General features: G+C 41.5%; 1 protein-coding gene across 5 annotated transcripts in view; it reads right to left on the bottom strand.

Moving 5' to 3' along the window:
- REPS2 (RALBP1 associated Eps domain containing 2) overlaps positions 1-20,094 on the bottom strand; it is a 167,383-nt gene that overhangs the window by 43,055 nt on the left and 104,234 nt on the right. For all 5 annotated transcript variants that reach the window (XM_074993718.1, XM_074993698.1, XM_074993688.1 and 2 more), the window contains 2 exons: positions 17,305-17,347; positions 9,429-9,565 (listed from right to left, as the gene is read on the bottom strand). In XM_074993718.1, coding sequence (XP_074849819.1) covers positions 9,429-9,565; positions 17,305-17,347 — 180 coding nt within the window. The remainder of the gene's footprint in view (positions 1-9,428; positions 9,566-17,304; positions 17,348-20,094) is intronic.

Below are 20,094 nucleotides of genomic sequence, written 5' to 3'. Positions count from 1 at the left end.
AGGGGGCCATGCCCCTCAGTTTGAAAGTGTTGGAACTAGACTATTTTCTCTGAGAGCTGTCAGGGAAGAGATAGTTTTCTATGTTTTAAATGATTAAAAAGATAAATAAATAAAAGTGGATCTCTACTGAAAACAAATCTGAGCAAAAGTTGTTTGAAACCTCTTCTTTCTACAGCACACCTCCTGAAAAAAGGCTAGACGTTTAAGTTCTAAACCAGCTTAATGTTGAAGTAAAAGGTAAAAATATAGTCAGTCAGTCAACCAGCCATGATACATAGTCAGCTGCATCCAGCAATAACAATTTGACTGTTGTTATATTACAGAAACGGAGTGACAATCTGCTTATTCTTAGCACTCTGTTCTTTGTGATTAACATTATTGCTTTAAAAAAAAAAACTAATGAAAAGTATTAAGGTGGGCATTAGAGTTTGATCAAGATAAAATACACTGACAAGCAAAAAAACCAAGTCAGAGAATAAAACATCCCAAGGAACTAGAATAATCATAGAATCATAGAAGAGAAGAACTGGAAGGGACCTCAAGAGGCCATCGAGTCCAGCCCCCTGCCCTCATGGCAGGACCAAGCATTTTCTAGACCATCCCTGAAAGCCATCTATCTAACCTCTTCTTAAATAGCTCCAGTGATGGAGATTCTACCACCTCCCTTGGCAATTCGTTCCAGTGTTTGATCACCCTGACAGTTAGGAACTTTTCCCTAATGTCCAACCTGAACCTCCCCTGCTGCAATTTCAGTCCATTGCCTCTTGTTCTATCCTCAGAGGCAAGGAAGAACAAGTTCCCTCCCTCTGCCTTATGACACCCTTTTAGATACCTGAAAACTGCTATCATGTCCCCCCTCAATCTTCTCTTTTCCAAACTAAACAAGCCCAGTTCTTTCAGCCTTTCTTCATAGGTCATGTTCTCTAGACCTTTGATCATTCTCGTTGCTCTCCTCTGGACCCTCTCCAATTTCTCCACATCCTTCCTGAACTGCGGTGCCCAGAACTGGACACAATACTCCAGCTGAGGCCTAACCAGCGCAGAGTAGAGCGGGAGAATGACTTCTCGTGTCTTGTTCACAACACACCTGTTAATGCATCCTACAATCATGTTTGCCTTTTTCGCAACAGCATCATACTGTTGACTCATATTTAGCTTGTGGTCCACTATAACCCCCAGATCCCTTTCTGCTGTACTCATTCCTAGGCAGTCCTTTCCCATTCTGTATGTGTGACACTGATTGTTTCTTCCTAATGGTTGCTTAAATGAAGCATACAGTGGTCCGTTTAAGCCTTGATTTGTTTTAGGAGGGCTTTTTTTTTTTTTTTGAGGGGGGAAAAACGGTATTGACAGGCAATTTGGACCTCTTTGGTAATGTCACAAAGCAGCACCATGCAGTCTTTCCTTCTGTGCCAGTGAGCTGAGAGGGTAACAACCATGTGGGCCATGCATTCTAATTCTCAATCTGGCTTTCATTAAATTTGTGAAACCCATCTGAGAGCAGAACTTCTGGGAAGATGAGCTTTGTAAAGTCAACTGTGATGAGGTGGACTAGATTAATGCATAGATATCAGGTGGGTTTAATGGGAGTCTTGAGTGATTTTCCCTTCTAGAGGCCTCTATGCAGCAAAGCCTACCCACCACTTGCCTTTGAAAAAATACCAGTCAGCCTATCTCAGATCTGTTTATTTGTAAAGCCTAAAGTGACACACTAAACCAACAATTAAAATAAAATAGCCCTCTCTTATAACGCTGCCAAACAAGGGGTTCTATATACATGCATTTATTTTTATCCATTTTCTGAAAGACCACAAAGACATTACAAGCTTTTGTTACAGCATAGCTATTTATTAAAATGTATTCCAGCTAAAATTTTCCATATGTTTTCCCTAATGTAAACCTGCTCATTTCCTCTTTTTTAAAAAAGTTCTGAAATACTAAGAACCAGATTTTTAAAGCCATTTAGAAATGGTTCCTTTCAGTTTTGCGACAATGAAATCTACACTAATGCCCTTCTGAAAAATGAGACTAAAGCTCCTATATCAGTTCGGTGTTACAATGCTGAGTGCAGCAGTGCTTAAATCTCTCTAGAATCTGGACCCAAGCACACAAGAGATGTTAGTTTAACAATGCATGGGTAAAATGCTGAATGTATTTGTTTTGGCTAATGTATCTCCAAAGAGGCATGCAGCACACAAGATAGAGAAAACAAAGATGTGCCAATCAGGGATGCAGAACTACAGGCTCCTAACCTAAGGGTTACCTTTGGAAGCTGTTGGGATACTGCAGGTATAAAAGATGAACCATATTCAGAAAGTATCCAAACAGGCACAGATTACGTTATTTCTACCCTTCACCACGTTTAGGTAGATTTGTAAAAAGACACTATATGGCTGTGATGTTTTCATTTACCATCACCCATTTCATCCATCCAATGAGTAGTTGGATGGCAGCAAAAGGGAGAGAAACCTTCCTTTTCTGATCCCAGATTCTTGATTATTACTGTTTACTGAGTGCTGAGAATATGTATGGCAATTACAAACTAATAGCCCATACTCTAAGCAGAATCTATTTCAGACACTAATCTCCCCAGATCAGTCACACACATTTTATGTTCTTGATGAATGTTTATTCTCAAAGTGATGAGCTTATCTTGGGGAATCTTGCAAGAGTGACACTTAGAAATTAAATTGAAAAATGTGATTATGTTTTATGTGTCTTGATGTACGAGAATTAAAACAATGATCATCTATAGTCGTCTATAGATTTCAAAATGTTTTGCAAAGAAAAGGAAGTGTAATTCTCTCCATTTTACAGATGGAAAAACTGGAGATTGGTCTGATGTGACTTGTCCACAGTCACTTTGCCAGTCAGTGGCAGAGCCAGCTGAAGAACTAAGGTTATCTGATTCCCAGTGCCATTGGATCATACCTTTTACTGAGTGCTGAGAAATCAGAGTGTGCACAACACAAAAGCAAGAAAGGAATGATTTCTGAAGCCTACGGAAACTCAGTCTAATGTTGCGATATGCACCATTCAATAACAAGGGAGTAAGATCATTGTAGGTCAGTCTTTCCAGTTGCCATTGTTTCTTACACATGCGCTGTGGGAGCCAGAACCCCAAGTCACAGAGGACATTACAGTAATGAGTGGCAGGACTAGAAATGTAATCCAGATTTGTGCAGACAGTGATGGAGTACAGTACTCCTAGCCAGCAATCCTTGGGTACAGTTCACTGTATTGGGTTGTTCCTCTGACTTTTTGACTCATTTGGCCCACTTCTAGTGCTTATTAATTTTCTGTTTAACTTTGACATGCCCTCATAGACATTTGTACGAAAGTCACTTTTCACTTCTTCATGTTAGGTCTGACTTTCGAGGTGCCACCATCTCTGTGGGTGCTCTAAGGCTGGAGCGCACACACACACAAAATTAGTGAACATTTAGCACCCACTGGCATCCAGCTCCTTCATCCCCCAACAACATCTCCTGCTTGCTGGAAACCTCCACTGATCAACTCCTCCACTGGCCCCCAAGTGCCCCTTGCCTGCTGCAATCATTTTTAACGTGGTGTGTATGAGGAATTTGGAGAGCAAAAGGGGAGGGGACAAAACTATGCAGGGAGAGCTCAGTCAGGGGTTGGCAGGGTGGAGTGGTGTAGGACTTGAGGCTCAGCAGGAGTTGAGCATCCCCAGGTAAAGAAGGAAACCAGCACCTGTGCCGTAGTCTCTGGAGTACTGTTGAGGTTAAAGACAGCATCTTGTGCACATTCTATATCCCAAACAGCCTTCACTTTATCCCAAGGATCCCTGAAGAACCTGAGATTCTATACCAAAGAAATGAGTTTACCCAACAGGGAAAGCATGTTCTGAGGTTTCTCCCAAACCCAGAACTTGTATTTGGCACTCCCAAAAAGTGGGCACAATGTTCCCCACAACGTTTCTTATTAAAATTACTTTACTCTGAAGTGGTCAAATAGAATACAGGGCATCTTATTTCAGTTTTTAGAATACACCACATTTGAGAGTTTAGCAATTTAAGCTAGTGAGAGACTTAACCATGTGAATTTGACCCAGTTTCCTCTCTTCTTAATCCTACAAATTTTAACTTAAGCTATTCATGAAATATTCATAAAATCCCTACTGTTTCCAGACATTTATGGACTGTTAGAAGGAAATCATGCTTATGTTAGCACAATTCCCAGAGATTATTTGGAGTCAGATGACTTTTGAGAAGTAATAACTTCTTATAAAAACATGCACTGGGTTTAATTCCATAGGGGCAATGAAAAGTATAAAACAACACAGAAAACGGTTCTTTTGAAGGTGAACACAAATATCCCGCTTTTTACACAGCAAACAGCAGCAAGTAACCTCAAAAAAGGAGGCTACTTACCTGTAACTAAATGTACTTTGAGATATGTGCTTCCTATCCGTAGTCCACTGGGGTTACACAAGCACATCATATGCCCTGTCAGAGAATTCGAAAGTCGCGACCACTGCACCATGCTTGCATCTTAACTCACCCTGTGCTTCCATCTAAGATGAGAAAGGGTGAGGCAAACTGATGTCTCCAGTTCCTCTTCCACTATGAATCAGATAGATCCAAAGCAAGGGGAAGGAGGGCGAGAAGTGGAACACATAGCTGGACCACACATCTCCAAGAACCTCCAGTTACAGGTAAGAAACCTCTTCTACCATATTTTATTGAGAGTGACTGACAGCCAGTGCCTATGCAGGACGAGGGGGCATGAAGAGGATGGAAGGGTAACGCAAACACCTGCTGTGCCCAAGGAGGCATGCACTGTTGAGACCTGTATCAAGGCATAGCATGTTGCAAACATGTGGACCGAATTCCATGTGTTTATGACAGACGCATAATGTGGTCATTGTTTCAGCTCCAGAGGTGAAGCCATACCCTTGCGATGGGAGGTAGCTTTGACAGCTGATGGCAGAGTTTAATGCAGCCAGAAATCCATTCTGGAATTCTCTGAGTGGATACAGCCTCTCTTTCAAACTCCTCTGCTACTACAATAAACAACCTAGGGGGCCTCCTGATTGCTGTTCTGTTCTCTGCTGGTAAAAGGCCCAGCCTCATCAGCCATCAAGGGAATGGAGCCAGCATTCTTTTGCAGAGGTATGCAATTTCTAGAAGAAGAGAGGTAAGTGGATTGGTCAATATGAAACAGGGAGATCACCTTTGCTAAATATTTTGGGTGTGGGTATAAAAAGACCTTATTCTAGGGCAGGGGCCGGCAACCTGCAGCTCCGGAGCAGCATGCAGCTCTTTAAGGAATCTCTTGTGGCTCTGGGTGCTGCTGCTGCTCATTTCTCTTGCAGATCCCTACCCTGCCACACTGAAATAATGGAACTAAATTGAACGGGTTTAACAGCCGGCAGGGCAGCAGGAGGGATCCGGCTGTTAAACTAATTACGTTTTGTTACATTATTTCAGTGTGACAGGGCAGGGAGCTGCCTGTGCTGCAGGTGGGGGTGGGACGGCCAGGTCTGCCCCTGCCAGAGCCACACAGCCCTGATGAGAAGGAGGTGGGACAGGGAGGAGCAGCAGTAGAGTGCGCGTGCAGCTGGAGGAACTCGACAGCTGAGAGAGGTTAATCCTGGGGATGGGGTGGGGGTGAGTCTGGGGCTCAGAGGTGTTAAGCCTGGGAGGGGTCAGGTTTGGGGTGGGGAGGGGTTAAGACTGGGGATGGGGGGCAGGTTTGAGGCTCAGAAGGGGTTAAGTCTGTAGATGGGGGTCAGGTTTGGGGCAGAGAGGGGATAAGCCTGGAAGGGGGAGGGCGTGTTTGGGGCTGAAAGGGGTTAAGCGTGGGGATGGGGGTGAAAGTAACAAACTTTCTAACTGGTACAAATCATTGTGTGCGCATTGTTCTTAAATAGGAGTTACAGTACGGTTTGATGTTGTTTATTAAGGACTGTCTCGTATTCACACGCATCGTGGCTCTTGAAGTATTGATTTTGTAACTGAATTTGAAAAAAAATGGCTCTTCTTGCTATTTTGGTTGCAGACTCCTGTCCTAGTAGAATGCTGTAATTGATGAGGCCTCAGTTCCTCATCCCTTCTTGCTGCAGCGACGGCAAAAAAGGGGCAACCTTCATGGAGACGAGGGACATGGAACAGGATGCCAATGGTTCAAAGGAGGAGGCTGTTAATTCCAAGGAGTACCACATTTAGATCCCACTGAGGTACAATCATTTGGAAGGACGAGAAGGTCTTTCCAAAACATAATGGTTGAGAGGTGCGTAAAAACTAAGTAACTTTCCAAAGGAGATGGAATGTACTGACTACCATTAGATGAACTCTCAGAATATTGAGGGCAAGACCTGATGTCTTTACAGACAGAATGTGGTCTAGGATTAGGGGCATCTACACTGTTTCTGGTAAAATTCCTTTATGTTTTACCCAAGATGAAAAGCTTCTCTACTTAGCCGAGTAACATTGTCTAGCAGAATGCTGCCTGTTAGACAGGATGTCTTGTACCTCCCAGGAACATGTCCATTTTATAGTTGATGCACATCCAAATACCATGTCTTGAGGTGGAGCAGACTTGAATTGGGAGGCTTGATCTTGCTGCTGTACTGGGTCAGAAGACTGGAGAATTTTAGGACAGTATCAGTGGGTGCAGTGACTGCACAGGAGATTGAGGAACCAGAACTGTCTGTGCCAGAAGTGGGGCAATCAAAATGACAGTCGCCTTGTATCATCAGATTTTGTCAGCACTAGAGCTAAGACTGATAATGGAGGGAAGGTGTAGTTGAATCAATTTGCCCAACAGAGAAGAGCATCACTTGGAGAGCAATAATTGTGTGTTCCCCTGGAGCAGAATGAGACACACTTGCTGTTTGTCAGAGAAACAATTACGTTTCACGCTGGTGTCCCCCACTGCACAAAGATGTTACATGGCACTTCACTGTGAAGTTCCCACACGTGGTCAATTGCAAAGCATTTGCCATGTAAGTCTGTGAACACATTCTGCGTCCCAGGAGGTCAGGGCAATCTGACCGTTAACGCACCAGTTCCAGAGATTGACTGCTTCTTCACACAGAATGACAGACTTTATTCCCCTTGTTTGCTGACGTAGAAAACAGAGGTAGCATTATCTGACTTGATCAGGACACGAGCAGAGTGAATGAGTGGAAGAATTCACGCACATTCCTTACTACTTGAAGTTCCAGAATAGTGATCAGCGTCCTGGATTCTCATGATGTCTGTGTTCTGTGTGTCATGCCATTGTTCACATGGGCAGTTTTGTCTAGGAAGAGGAAGGAAAGAGGACTCCCACATGTATATGATGTAGGTCTGTCCACCATAGGTGGAGTGATGCTACCTTGGCCAGGACTGTCAGCATGAGGTTCACAGAACGATAGCTCAGCTAGTACTTAGACTGAAGCCATATGTGAAGACACCAAAAGGTGAAGTTTCATGAAAGAGCTCACGTGAGTGCATGAGTTTATGTAGCTAAGTAAAACTCGGCAAGTCTGGCTAGTATGCAAGGGCTGTTCATATGCAAATTATGATGTTCATTGTCTGACATCTGTCTGTGGGCAGGTGTGCCCGTGCTGTGAGAGTTTAGGATGCAGTCCCCAGACTAACTTTTCAGTGTTGACACTGACTCTCAATGAAGAAAGGAGCCTGATTACTAAAGGTCGACATATGGGCTTTCTGGATGGATCTGGCAGCTAGGAGCCAGTAACTGAGGTATGGAAATAACAAAAACTATAATACCTTATGTGAGTGGCTGCCATGGAAAATGCTTTAGTGCAGTGGCTCCCAAACTTTTCAGTACCATGGCACACTTCAATGAGACAATTCCATGGTGCATGCGCTTTTTTCAGCAGAATCAACTGCTAATAAACAAAACATTTACTTGCATTTACTATGGTTACAGCATTACTAGAGAGGTTTTCAATATAGTGCATACAAGAACCTAAACAAGGATTAAAGGCATTAATGTTTCAAATCTACTACAGAATACACCGTCTTACACAGTGAGCACAGACACATTTTCAAAATCTGCCCAACGCCATGCTAGGGATGTTGAGTAAATGAGTAACTGCTGAACAATGCAGCGGCAATTCAATTACTCCTAGGTGGGGGATATGGTTCCAGAAAGCAGGCTCTTCTCCCCACCAGCCCATTGGAGCCACGATACAGCATTCAAACTGCATTCCAGCTTCAACAGACTCCTGCCCTCTCGCCCCCTTGCACAGCAGGGACTGGGGGCAGGCTCTGAGCCAGCTTGTTCAGGCCAGGAAGCAGTATTTCAGAGGCCTCCTGGCATGAACAGGGGGTCTAGGGGGGTTGGCATCTCCCCTCATGATGGTTCTGCAAAGAGCAACTGCGCGGGGGAAACGGATGAATCCCATGCCAGCTGGTTGCAGACCCCTGGGTTAAACTTTACCAGATTCTAGACACTTGAAGAAAACACAGATCATGGCCTAGGTTTACTTTTAGGCGTTATAACAATTCTCATCCCTACCAATGTCCCACATAAGAATGATAAGAAAAAGCTTCATATTGTAAAGCTAACAGTTGTAGTCAAATATACTAACCATGGCATTTTCAAATTAGTAAAAAAAAAAAAAAAAACCACTTAACTGTGAAGCCTCCAGTAAACTCAGTAAGAGCTGCATGCTAAATCCACTTTTTTTTTTTAAATTTAGGGGTAAAAGTCCTGTTTCACTTTGTTACATCCTTCTAAACAATGCACCCATTTTCTCCTGAGTAAATACACTAATAACCTAAACAACTGACTTTGGGCAAAAAACAATACCAAGGGATATCTTGTTCAATCAGTTTTGGAAAACCTCTGCTTCCTCACATTAAAGCTGTTCCTGCTGCTTTCTTTCATTGCAAAAACTGCTTCCACTATGTTTGAAAAATGTGTTATCTTGAAAGCCTGGTCAACAGTGAACAGTTTCATAAAAAGAAAAGATCAAATCATATGCACAGTATTGTATAATTTTACCATATGCTGACACCAGTACTAAACTTTTATTTTTAATAACATGAAATAATGCTGTGCTACCATAAATGTTTTATAATATTTTAGCTATGAAACTATTTTTAAGGCCCTAGATCAGGAAAGCACTTCGTTATGTGCTTAACCACCCCCCTCATTAGCGAAAATACTTAAGGATGTGCTTAAATCCCATTGGCTTCCATAAGACTTAAGCAGGTGCTTACAGACTTTCCTGAATAGGAATCCTTTCCTGAATCATGGCACAGGGAGTAACAAAGAATATAGTAAAAACTACCTATCTTCTGAACATCTGATGCAGAAAAATGTTGACAAATTTAACAGTTGTATATGTAAATATCAGTTCAGGACAGCTAGCTATTTAAAAACAGATGTACTTCTGAAGCAACTGTCACAGTAGCACCTGAGTGACAAGTAATAATCAAGATTACCTTGTGTGTTTTGCTGGAAAATTTTATTTAGGTCCAAGGAGGAGGCTCTGGAATGTGATTTATGTGGCCTTGGTGGAGGTGTAGGGGGCTCTTCCCCCTTTTTCACTGCATCTTCAACAGATGTACTGGAATAGGACCTGGAGGAAAATAAAATAATCTCAAAGGAAAATATAATAAAATGGTATTTTTGAGTGTTCATTTATACAACTATAGTAAACTCTGACTGGAGTTGGGCTTTACAGTGGAAAATCATTGCCTCATAGATTGAAAGGGCAGTTGATGGTGGTGGGATATAATATTAGATAGCACAGACAGAAGTTGTTATTGCTCTAGAGAGTGGGAGGGTAAATTTTCAACCCCCAGAACAAAAAGTGTTAAAAATGCCTTTTAGTCTTCATGTTTAGTTTTACAGTTTCAGTCTCCGTCCCTTTAACTGAGGGTCATGAGACTTCACACAACAGAAAAATAATTGGAACAACCATCTTGATTACACCTGAATGAAAGATTTATTTCCTCTCTATGGAGGAGAGGAAGCAAATCAGTAAACTTTGATTTGAACTCTCAACATGTTGGGCTCTGGCTACTGCTAGACGTCCATTATAAGTACTATCTTAGTTTTGAATCCTTTTCCCTATATTTATTTCCTACAACAAAAATGAATTCTGAAAAAGCACATGAATAAAGAAATGCAGCCAAAATATTGCATTAACTGTAATACAAGTTGTGGTACTTCAAATACAAGGTGTCCTTGCAGGCCTCTTTGGGGATTGTCGCCTTATTGTGGTTCGTAGGCTTGCATGTTCCAATGACCTTCAGAATTAAGTTGTTGTGAGCTTTGTATTCCTGGGAGGGTCTCCCAAGGTGAAAAGTTCTGAGGAGAGGTTTCAGCTAAAACATGATCCAATTTCCCACGTCCTTAATGGTGAAGCAGGTGGAAGAGGTCCTCAGACTTCAACGACTGTGCAAGCAGATGAAGGCTGCAGCAAGGTGGAGATCTCTAGTTGTCTCAGGCTTCCCTGCCACTGGGAACCAGACCTTTAGCTTGTCATGATCATGTGGTCACTGTAGGTGAACACCAGTGTTCCCACTAAATTTATTTGCAGGTTTCTATCATGGGAAATAACACCTTTCCAACCTTCCAAGCTCTGCGGCAATGTTCTGGTGCTGAGAGGAGGACGATTAGTATGTATGGCAGTCCCTGGCCACAAATCTGTACACAGATGGTGGTAGCTACGTGGTCATCTTGCAGCTCATCTGAGAGGGCTGCAATTCAGCGGCTACCATCACAACTGAGCAATCCTTTTTTACAATCCCTTCTGCTTACCCTGTATGGCGGGAGGGCTAGAAAAGGTGCCCTACATCTAGGGTGCCTCATTCAGTCTTGTCAGTATTACTGAATCCAGTAGGATCACTCTGCCTGCTGTCAAAGCCAGAAAAAGAGACAGTGACTTTTGTCACACAGAATGTTTGCACCTGGATGAACAACAAAGACAATGTTGGCTGGAAAGAAGAACTGCTATCTCCTCCAGAGAGCTTGAGAGATATAACATCCACATTGTTGTCTTGAGTGAGACACGGTGCCCATATGACAGTCAACTGAGAGAAGGAGGAAACTACACCTTTTTTAGTAAAGAAAAATCTGCAGAAGATAGGTAAATTCTTGGTGTCCATTTTGCAATTAGCAATAAGTTTGTTAGTCAACTTACAAAATTTCTCCAGGAATCAATAAACATCTTACGACTCTCTTTCTTCAGCTCAGTAACAACCAGTCTGCTGCTGTCAGCAGTGCTTGTGCCCCAACACCTGATTCTATACTGATTTTTGACGGAGCCTTGACCAACATTCCGAAGGAGGACAAGATCATACTTCTCAGAGATTTTAATATTAGAAGCAGGCTGGAATCAGATTTCAGAAATGACACTATGGTAAAAGGAATAGGAATGGCCATCTCCAAGAGCATCCTCTTCCTAAGCAAACATGTAGAGCGTGAATTGGTCATTACAAACACCCTCTTTAGACAAAGTGAAAAACGTAAGACCTCCTGGAGATATCCGATCTCCAGGCACTAGCAACTTCTTAACTATTTTTTGTGAGAGCTCAATGTCAGAAGAATGCTCACTTCACGAGGGCCATGCACGGAACCAATGTCTATTGGACGGACCTTTGCCTTCTTAGATCAATAATGAATTTTCCAGATCATTTCAAGGCATCACAAGCAGACAAAATTAGTACAAAAGTAATTCAACAAGATCCTTGAAGATATAAATTACTTGGGAGAAACTTCAGCAGAATTTCCAAGAGAAGTTTGCCTACCACTGAGGATGATAATGAAAACTTCTGAAGGGGATTAAAGACTGGCATACTCTTGGCAGATGCTCAGATTCAAGGCCTGCTCAACCAGAAAAGAAAAGCTCATCACGTGGCAAAATGACATACCACACCGGCAAAAAAAGAGAGTCACACAAATAATACAAGGCTGAAGCCCAAAGGAAAATCCATGACATTAACTGTAAGTGGCGGTGAGTAAAAGCCAAGAAGCTTGAGCTTTATGCTGATAAATATGACTTGAGTAGCTTGAAGGACAATTGAAGGACAATTTACAGTCACTCCTGAACAGTGAGTCAACAGTCTTTGATGCCATTATCAATTCTATACCTAAATGACATGAAAGAGAATTGCTTGCTGACTGCCTCCCACCACTTGAAGAAATAACACAAGCCACTACGCAAACCAAGAACAACAAGACAGCAGGATCAGATGGTATACCAGCTGAAGTCTACAAATTTGGAAGTAAAGAACTGGTAAGGAAGCTCCAATATTTATTTCGTCATAGCCAATACAATGAGATGATTCCAAAAGACATGAGAAACACTAACATTTTTACAATCATTAAGAAAGGAGACAAGTCAGAGTGCAGAAATTATCAAAATATAGCTTTGTTGTCTATGGCAGGAAAAATTCTTTCCTATATCCTCTTAAACTGAGTACCTCTCCTTTTTGAGGAAACACTGGCAGAATCTCACCACAGTTTTAGACCATCCTGTGGGACTCAATATGATCATCATTGCCCACCATATCCAGGAAATGTCTTCGAAGCAAAATCAGGACCTGTATATAGCCTTCATTGATTTGACAAAGACCTTTGACTCGGTCAGTTGCAATGCCCTATGGAAGATGTTGGCCCTCGGCCACCCTCCAAAATTTATTAAGGTTTTACGACTTCTCCATGATCAGATGCCTACCATGATTCTCTGTAACAGCCTTCAGATGGAACTTTCATCATCAAAATTGGGATTAAACAAGGATGAATTATTGACCCAACCCTGCTCTTCATCTATTTAGTGGTCATTTTTGGTCCTTGTTAAAGAACATCTCACCAACGGAGATCACATTCAATACAGAAGGGATGAGCAGCTGTTTAATCTTCAGTGTGTCTATTACTGATCTTCAGTATGCCGATTACTTTGTCATCCTTGTACACACTGAGAGTGACCTACAGTCCATACTGGATTTCCTTGTGCAAGCTTACTGAAGCCTATGACTCCCACTTAATGTGGTGAAGACAAAAATATTCTATTAACTTGCTTCAGGACTTGCACATGACCCACCACAGATCATCGAGTCAGACTTTGCAGACAGTTATCACCTTTGCTACACGGGCAGCCAACTTTCTCAAAATGCTAAAATCAACAGCGAGACCCACCACAGGATCCAGTGTACAAGGGTTTCCTTTGAAAAATTTGTCCAATGTGTTTTCATGGGCCAGGACTTACGTCAGAACACGAAGATTTAGGTCTACAAGATACTTGTTGTTCTTACACTCTTTTATGGATGCAAAAACTGAGTGACATATCAACAGCATCTCAAGAATCTGGAGGGAACAACAACTATACCCCTGGAAGATCCTTTGCATCAAGAGACAAAATCACTGTACCAACATCAGCAACGTCACTGAAATCAGTGCAATCAGCATTAAAGCAATGATCCTCATGCACCAACTTTGCGGGACTGTACATTGTGTATGGGTGCCAGGCTCTCGTCTCCCAAAGCGAGTCCTCTACTCTCAGCTCACCCATGGTCAAAGATCCTATGGTGGTCAGAGGAAATGCTACTAAAATATATCAAAGCATATATTAAGAAAACTGATATGGACATCACAAGCTGGCAGGAGGCAAGCCACCAACCAATCCCAATATCCTCCACCAGGCAGCGGTCTGCTCTGAGGAGAACTGCCTTTCCCTTGAAGCCGAAAAGAGAGAGAGAGGGAAGGGAAAAGAAAGAACTTCCTTCCAGCAGGCAGCTGGCGGGCCTCAAAATGTCTGCACCTATTATGGGCAGATTTGTGGTTCCAGGATTGGACTCAGTCAACTCAGGAATGATATGCAAATCCATGGTAGAGCTCATCTTTGAGCAAAGGGATCACCAGTGAATGAACATTCTTGTAGGGGACTACTTTCAGCCTGTGGCTTTGATCGATTCTACTAGCATAGCCCCAGAGTCAGGGCTTCTGGTAACACAAAATCTCTCTGAGAGGTTCTATGACAGTGCAACATGCCTGCAAACCCCTTCCAAGATGTGGAAAAAGTCCAAAAACGGGTCAATCTCAGTCAGCTCACCATCAGAGCACCTACTTATAGGGCCCCTTCAAAATACCAGGGAAATTAAAAATCTGCCCTGCTCTAATGGAATTCCTGGCCTCTTGGGACTCCTCAGTTTCATTGGCCCAGGAAGGAGAACTCTATCTCTCTGAGCAAATAGGCCAGATAAGTCCAGAGTGTTTTTGCCCTAAATGTGCTGCAGCAGAGACAATCTATGCTGAGCTTTCTGGTTCAGATCACATGATTCTCCTTTATCCAGTGAGCTAGTTGATTGGTACTCACTATGGTACTTGAACGGACTAAGAATGAAAAACAAGACAAAAAACGATTAATCTACAACTAATGGGGAAACGGATCAGCAGCTTTTGCTAGATTGGCAGCAGTTGCAGACAACTCTCTGTTAACAGGTTAGACTTTGGCAACTTCAATCTTTTTCATTTTTGATTAAACCAATACACGTGTGAAGCAAAACCAAACTTGTTTCAGAGTTTGGCTGCAACATGACCTTTGCATCCATTGCATTTTTCACCCTAGGATTTTGAATCTTCCAACTCTACTCATTTAAAACCTGATCCAAAAGTCAATACAGTCAGAGGGCTTTGGATTAAGGCCTTAAAATATTGTACTTCAAAACCAAACAAATAAATAATGGAAGGCTAAATATACTGGAGAAAAAAATAGGCAGCTTAACACTGTCATCCTGTAAGGAACTGTAAATTAATGCCTGTGAGGGAAAAACGCATCTGGATTTTCAGAGTTAATAAAATGCTACCATACTGACACCTGGGACTGAACTGGCAATGAAACTCTGGAGACTGAACTAAAGGTCAAGGCATTCTAGCTCAGAGCAGACTCCTCTCTAAAGTGGGTCAGACAAACTTCAAGGGAACTATACTCTGACATAATATGCAGTTCTATTAAAATCAAAATGCAAGCAATTCTACAGGAATTTTGTTTAAAAGTGTCAGTATCCTGGTGCAACATTATTTGAGTGAAACATTTCCATTTTTCATTTCTCATTTTTGTTATTTGTTGTAATATAATACAAAATCAAAAAAGTGGACAATTTTTTGCATTTTCCTTTGCAAAAAATTTCAAATTTTTCAGATTTTCCTCCTAACTGAAACAACGTCAAAACCTGAAACCTCAAAATCCTTTGCAAACTAGAACTTCTATCCTCTCTCCAACTCTACCTATATTCACTGTGGACTGGGCACTGAGGGGAATATATAAACACAAACACTCTTGTGACTTATGCCATACACACTAGACAAGGGTTCTGGAGTTAATAATGAATGTATTCCATACAGTAAACTCTCAACTTACGCAGAGGGGTTGAATTTCTGAAAACCCCGCACCGCCCCCCATCCCCATGTAACTCGAATTTTTGTGCAAGTTGAGGGGAGATGGGAACTCCCCTGGGCTTGCAAGAGCCGAGAAACTGATCATCCCAACAAGGCAGGGAGTCAGAAACCAGGGGGCAGCCTGGTTCTCCTCTCCTGGCTGCTTGTGGGACCCAGGAAACTGACCAGCTGGGACAAGCTGCAGCATCACAGGTATCTGCCTGGCATGGCATCTCCCAGCTGGGGAAAGCCAAGTGGACAGACAGCTGCGCCACTGTGGCTTCTCCCCAGCTTCCCCCAGCTGTGGGGGAAGCTGGGGAGAAGCCACACCTGGCTAGCAGAGTGGCGGCCAGGCAGGAACCAAGCTGGTCAATTTCCTGTCCCCTGTTGTGCTGGTCAATTTCCTGACTTCGGAGTTATGCGAAAATTCAGCTTACATGGAGGTTGCCAGGAACACAACCTCTGCATAAGTTGGGGTCTGCTATATTATATTAAAGTCCCTTAGTCATGTGATTTTATTTTCAAAGAAATTTAAGCTCTCCCCCACTTCTATGATTTTAAAGACACAGTTAAGTGAATCTGAAAATAGAAGTAGTCCTGGCCTAAATTAGGCACGAAGTATGCACCTGCTATGCAGTCTTCCTGAACACACACTTTATCAGCCATGGCTCTCAACTCTATCCTGCCATTCTATTTCAACATACTACTCATGGCCAAAAATCTAGCTGTATCTAGTTACATTGATTCCATCACATGGCTAAAGAGCTAGTAGGCACTGAGAAAACAGGCATATAACTCAGCTTTCCAAAAGTAAAAAAATCCTTACCATATTACATCAGCCTTGCATTCCTCTTCTCTGATTAATTCATTTCTAGCTTTCACATACTTGTCCAAAGTACATTTTTCACTGTTATATTTTCTACTACTCACTTAACTATCTTATTAGATATTACTTCATATTGTTCCCCACTCAACGCTTTTTTTCCAAATCTGAAACATAAAAACTTCTGCCCTGCAAATTCTGTCTGCCTTCAGCACCTGTGCTCTGCTTTGCTGTAGTGTGCCAGTCAAACTCCTTTCCATTCTTCCCCTCAATTTACTGCCACTTTTGAAGCAAAAATACATCTGCTGCATAGAAATCTGCATAGTACTTCTACAATTCCTGGCTTTGGAGGATGCCTCTACTACCCTTGAAACAAACTCTCAACAGGCAAGTGCATAATTTTGTTCTCTGTAGCCTTTAGTTTAATTTCCAAGTGTTTATTTCATTTAGTTTCTCCCATTCTTTGATTTGTCTCCCTTTGCCACACTCTTTTTTTCTCCATTACTTTCTTTTTTTTGTTCAATTAATTATAAGGTTTATGAGGAAGAGACTTATGATTACATATACATTATATTAGAGAAAGAAATGAAGCACCTAAGTATTTAATCTGACCATCTGAAATAGACAACCTAAAATATAATATATGATGAGGGCATATTAGAATGCTGATTATCAGCCAAAAAGCAATGCTTAATCCAGTTACTACAACTTTAATTACACAATAGTTTCAGACATGAGTTGTCTTTTTTGTTCCCTTCAAGTATCCAAACTTAGCATGTTTAATTTTTAATCCATCTTCCTCTTCATGTGTTCCTTTATGCACCAACCGGTTCAAACAACAGGACTCTCAGTTGCATCAGATGCTGCCATTATTGGTACTCTCAAGGTTGTCCAATGTGGTTATCCATATGTAGCATGCAATTTTCAGTTAGATGAAGTACTGAATCAGTTCCTGAAATGGGAGGATGACAGATCTCTCTACATGACATTAGGTCAGCCTCTCTTTCCACCACAGTTAAAGTGCAACAGCAGAACCTCACTCCTGAACAGTTTGGTATTTCAAGATCTCATAAGTTGGGAATATTTGTTTGACAGAAATAGAAATAGCGTACCTGGATCTTGGTCTTGACTTGAGTGCGTTCGATTCCTGAACAGCTGAAACCAACAGATTACTTGTTAACAAAACTTTTTTTTTAAAGGAAGAGGTTTCTTTATTGGCAGAATCATAGTTAGAATTAATCACTGCAAACACATAAAGAGTGTCAGAGTTACACTTTTCCCAGCATAACAAGCCACAGATTTGCAGAGCTCTATCTAGTTGATCTTACCATATTTTCCTACACAGGAGCTGTCCGTGTTAGCAGTTGGCAAAAGTTGACTTTTAATGATGTGTATTATTCTCTTGTATGCACATACTAATTAGGGGGTTTACAGACATGTAGCTCAAGTGAGACAGCAGGCAACATAATGCAGATCTACAAACACATACTTTCCCTCATTAGACAAGCTATTTGCATGGGCTGTGCACTACCGACCAAGGCACTAAGTGGAGGATATACAGAAGAGATTAATGCTCAGTAAGAAAGCCACTCATGAAAGAATGTCTCCCTAGATTACTATCATCAACAAAAGACCCTGAGTCACTTCTGATACCAGTGTAACCAACTCTTACGAGCAACTAAAAGAAAGAGAGGAGAGCAATAATCTTTTTTTAGGTTTAAAACACTCATGGAATACAATTTTAGCAACAGATTCCTACAGACATATGCCCCATTTTGACAACACTGAAATAACTTTTCAATTATATGTATAATTTCTGAAGGATTTGCTTTTTCATTTTATATCCCTCCAGATTAACCATATTTTCAGAATATTTGTTTTCTGCAGACCACTCCCAGAAAATATGGCAGATGGACATCAGTGTCCTCCAATGATGTTTTGGTTGAGCAGAACCCAGGGATACAGAGGGAACTGATTATTGTATTAAATAAAAAAACACATCAATGCAATGTGATAGTTGAGACCTTTTTTTAAACAACTGAAAGCCCAGGAAATTCAAGATTAAGATTTTTATGACACCAATAACACAAATGGTGGGGTGAAACTCTTTGCGATCCACTCCCCCCACTCCAAAATAAGACAGTTAATTTGTATGTGCAATAATTAGTTGCACAGACACCTGCAGAAAATGTAACAATAAAATACACAAGTCTGTGTGTCAAATGGAAAGCACAAAAGAAATAGAGATATGAAGAAAATCCCAGTACATTTATTTGGATACAGATTCTGGACCTTTGGGACTCATGTCTTGCAGTCTGTTCAGATTTGAAGAATTAGAGTGTGTCATGGCCCTGCCATAGAGGCTACAGGCTGAACTGAAAGCCTCACAGTAAATAGTGCTAATATGCTAATGTGGTAGAAAAGAGAAAGGAAGAAATAAGGATTTCTCCTCTACCCTAAATCACTCTTTCACAATACACCATACTGAGCTGTTTCCTGGCTGGCCTAACCAGCAAGTGCAGAATTTAAGATGTCATTTGGAAATAATTAAAGACCTAATTTTTTAAACATAGACACCAAAATTCAACAACATGATTTCACAGCGGCACGATTTTCTAAGGGGCAGGAGCAAATAGCTTCTGCTGCCTTCCAATTTCAATCTTTATGATTGTGAAGAAAATTATCCAAATGTGAACCCAAGAAATGCTGTCTTTCCTAAGTTTATAACACAGACAGCCTGAATCAACAGCTGCAAGAGAGATATGAATTTCACCTTTTCATCTCAATTATAGCACTGCATGACTACAAAATATGTATTCACATCTGATCTGCTATCTGCAAACATGGTCTGTGGATATTAAGCAGATATCCAGTAATCTGCAGGGCTCTGAACTCAGAGATGTCAGCTGCTGGAAGTGGGCCACATCCTCCCTGAATGAACTGACCTTGTCAACTCTGGGCTACCTTTTGAAAGGGACTCCCTCCTTCTCATAATTAGACCTGCCTCTGGAATCTCCACTATGTTGCATCTGATGAAACAGGTCTTTGGCCATGAAAGTTTATACTTCAAAATATCTGTTAGTGCTACAGGACTTTTTGTTGTTTTTGATCTCAATGAAGTTCTAGTTCTGAAGCCTAATGAGATAACAATGATATTTAAACATTGGTGACCTCTATATGAAAACTGTCTAATTATTATATTTATCTTCAATGTAGCAAGTCTTTTCCACCTCTTAACTTCTGTCATATTATTTTACTCAATCCATTTGCCAGTCCAAGGTCGTGCCTATTAGTCTCCAGTATTTTGTCTGATTCAGTTTTGGGTGACCACAATTTCCTTCATGGACAATGCCACAGTCTAAGTGATTTCATAATACCATTTTTTCCTGATTCATAAAACCTTAGTCTTCCTCTTAAATTTCATCCCATTTATTTTTCTTGGGATTAAAATGGAGTGACTAAGTGGAAAGAGATTGCAGGGCAGCAGGTAACAAAGGAGACAGGAGGGAAAAGGGATACATGAGGAGGTACTGAGTTTTTACCACCACCTTTCCCTCTGTGGGGTTTGGAATGGGAATTAAGACTCTGCCCCAACCTTGTCGGGGGTACAAAACTATGCCCCTACAAGAGCAGTACAGCAGCATACATCCCATCTCCACAGAGAAAATGGGCAGAAGGGGCTAGAATTGGCAGTGGGTTAGGAACAAGTATGAGCAATGATAGTGTTTTTGAACTGCAATGCTAGGAGTGCTGCTAAACTGAAATGCAGAAATCCCAGGGGAATATAAAGAGAGAAAGATGAAGATTCTGCCACTAAATCTCCCTCCTCAACGGATGTATACATCTAGCAGACCAAGCAATCAGTCACAAACATGAGTTGAAGATAGGAAATCTGGCAGTTA

This window comes from Carettochelys insculpta, chromosome 1 (genome assembly GCF_033958435.1).
Source record: "Carettochelys insculpta isolate YL-2023 chromosome 1, ASM3395843v1, whole genome shotgun sequence".
Lineage (NCBI taxonomy): Eukaryota > Metazoa > Chordata > Testudines > Carettochelyidae > Carettochelys > Carettochelys insculpta.
Note: the sequence above shows the minus strand (reverse complement) of the source record. Positions and strands in the feature narration are given on the sequence as shown.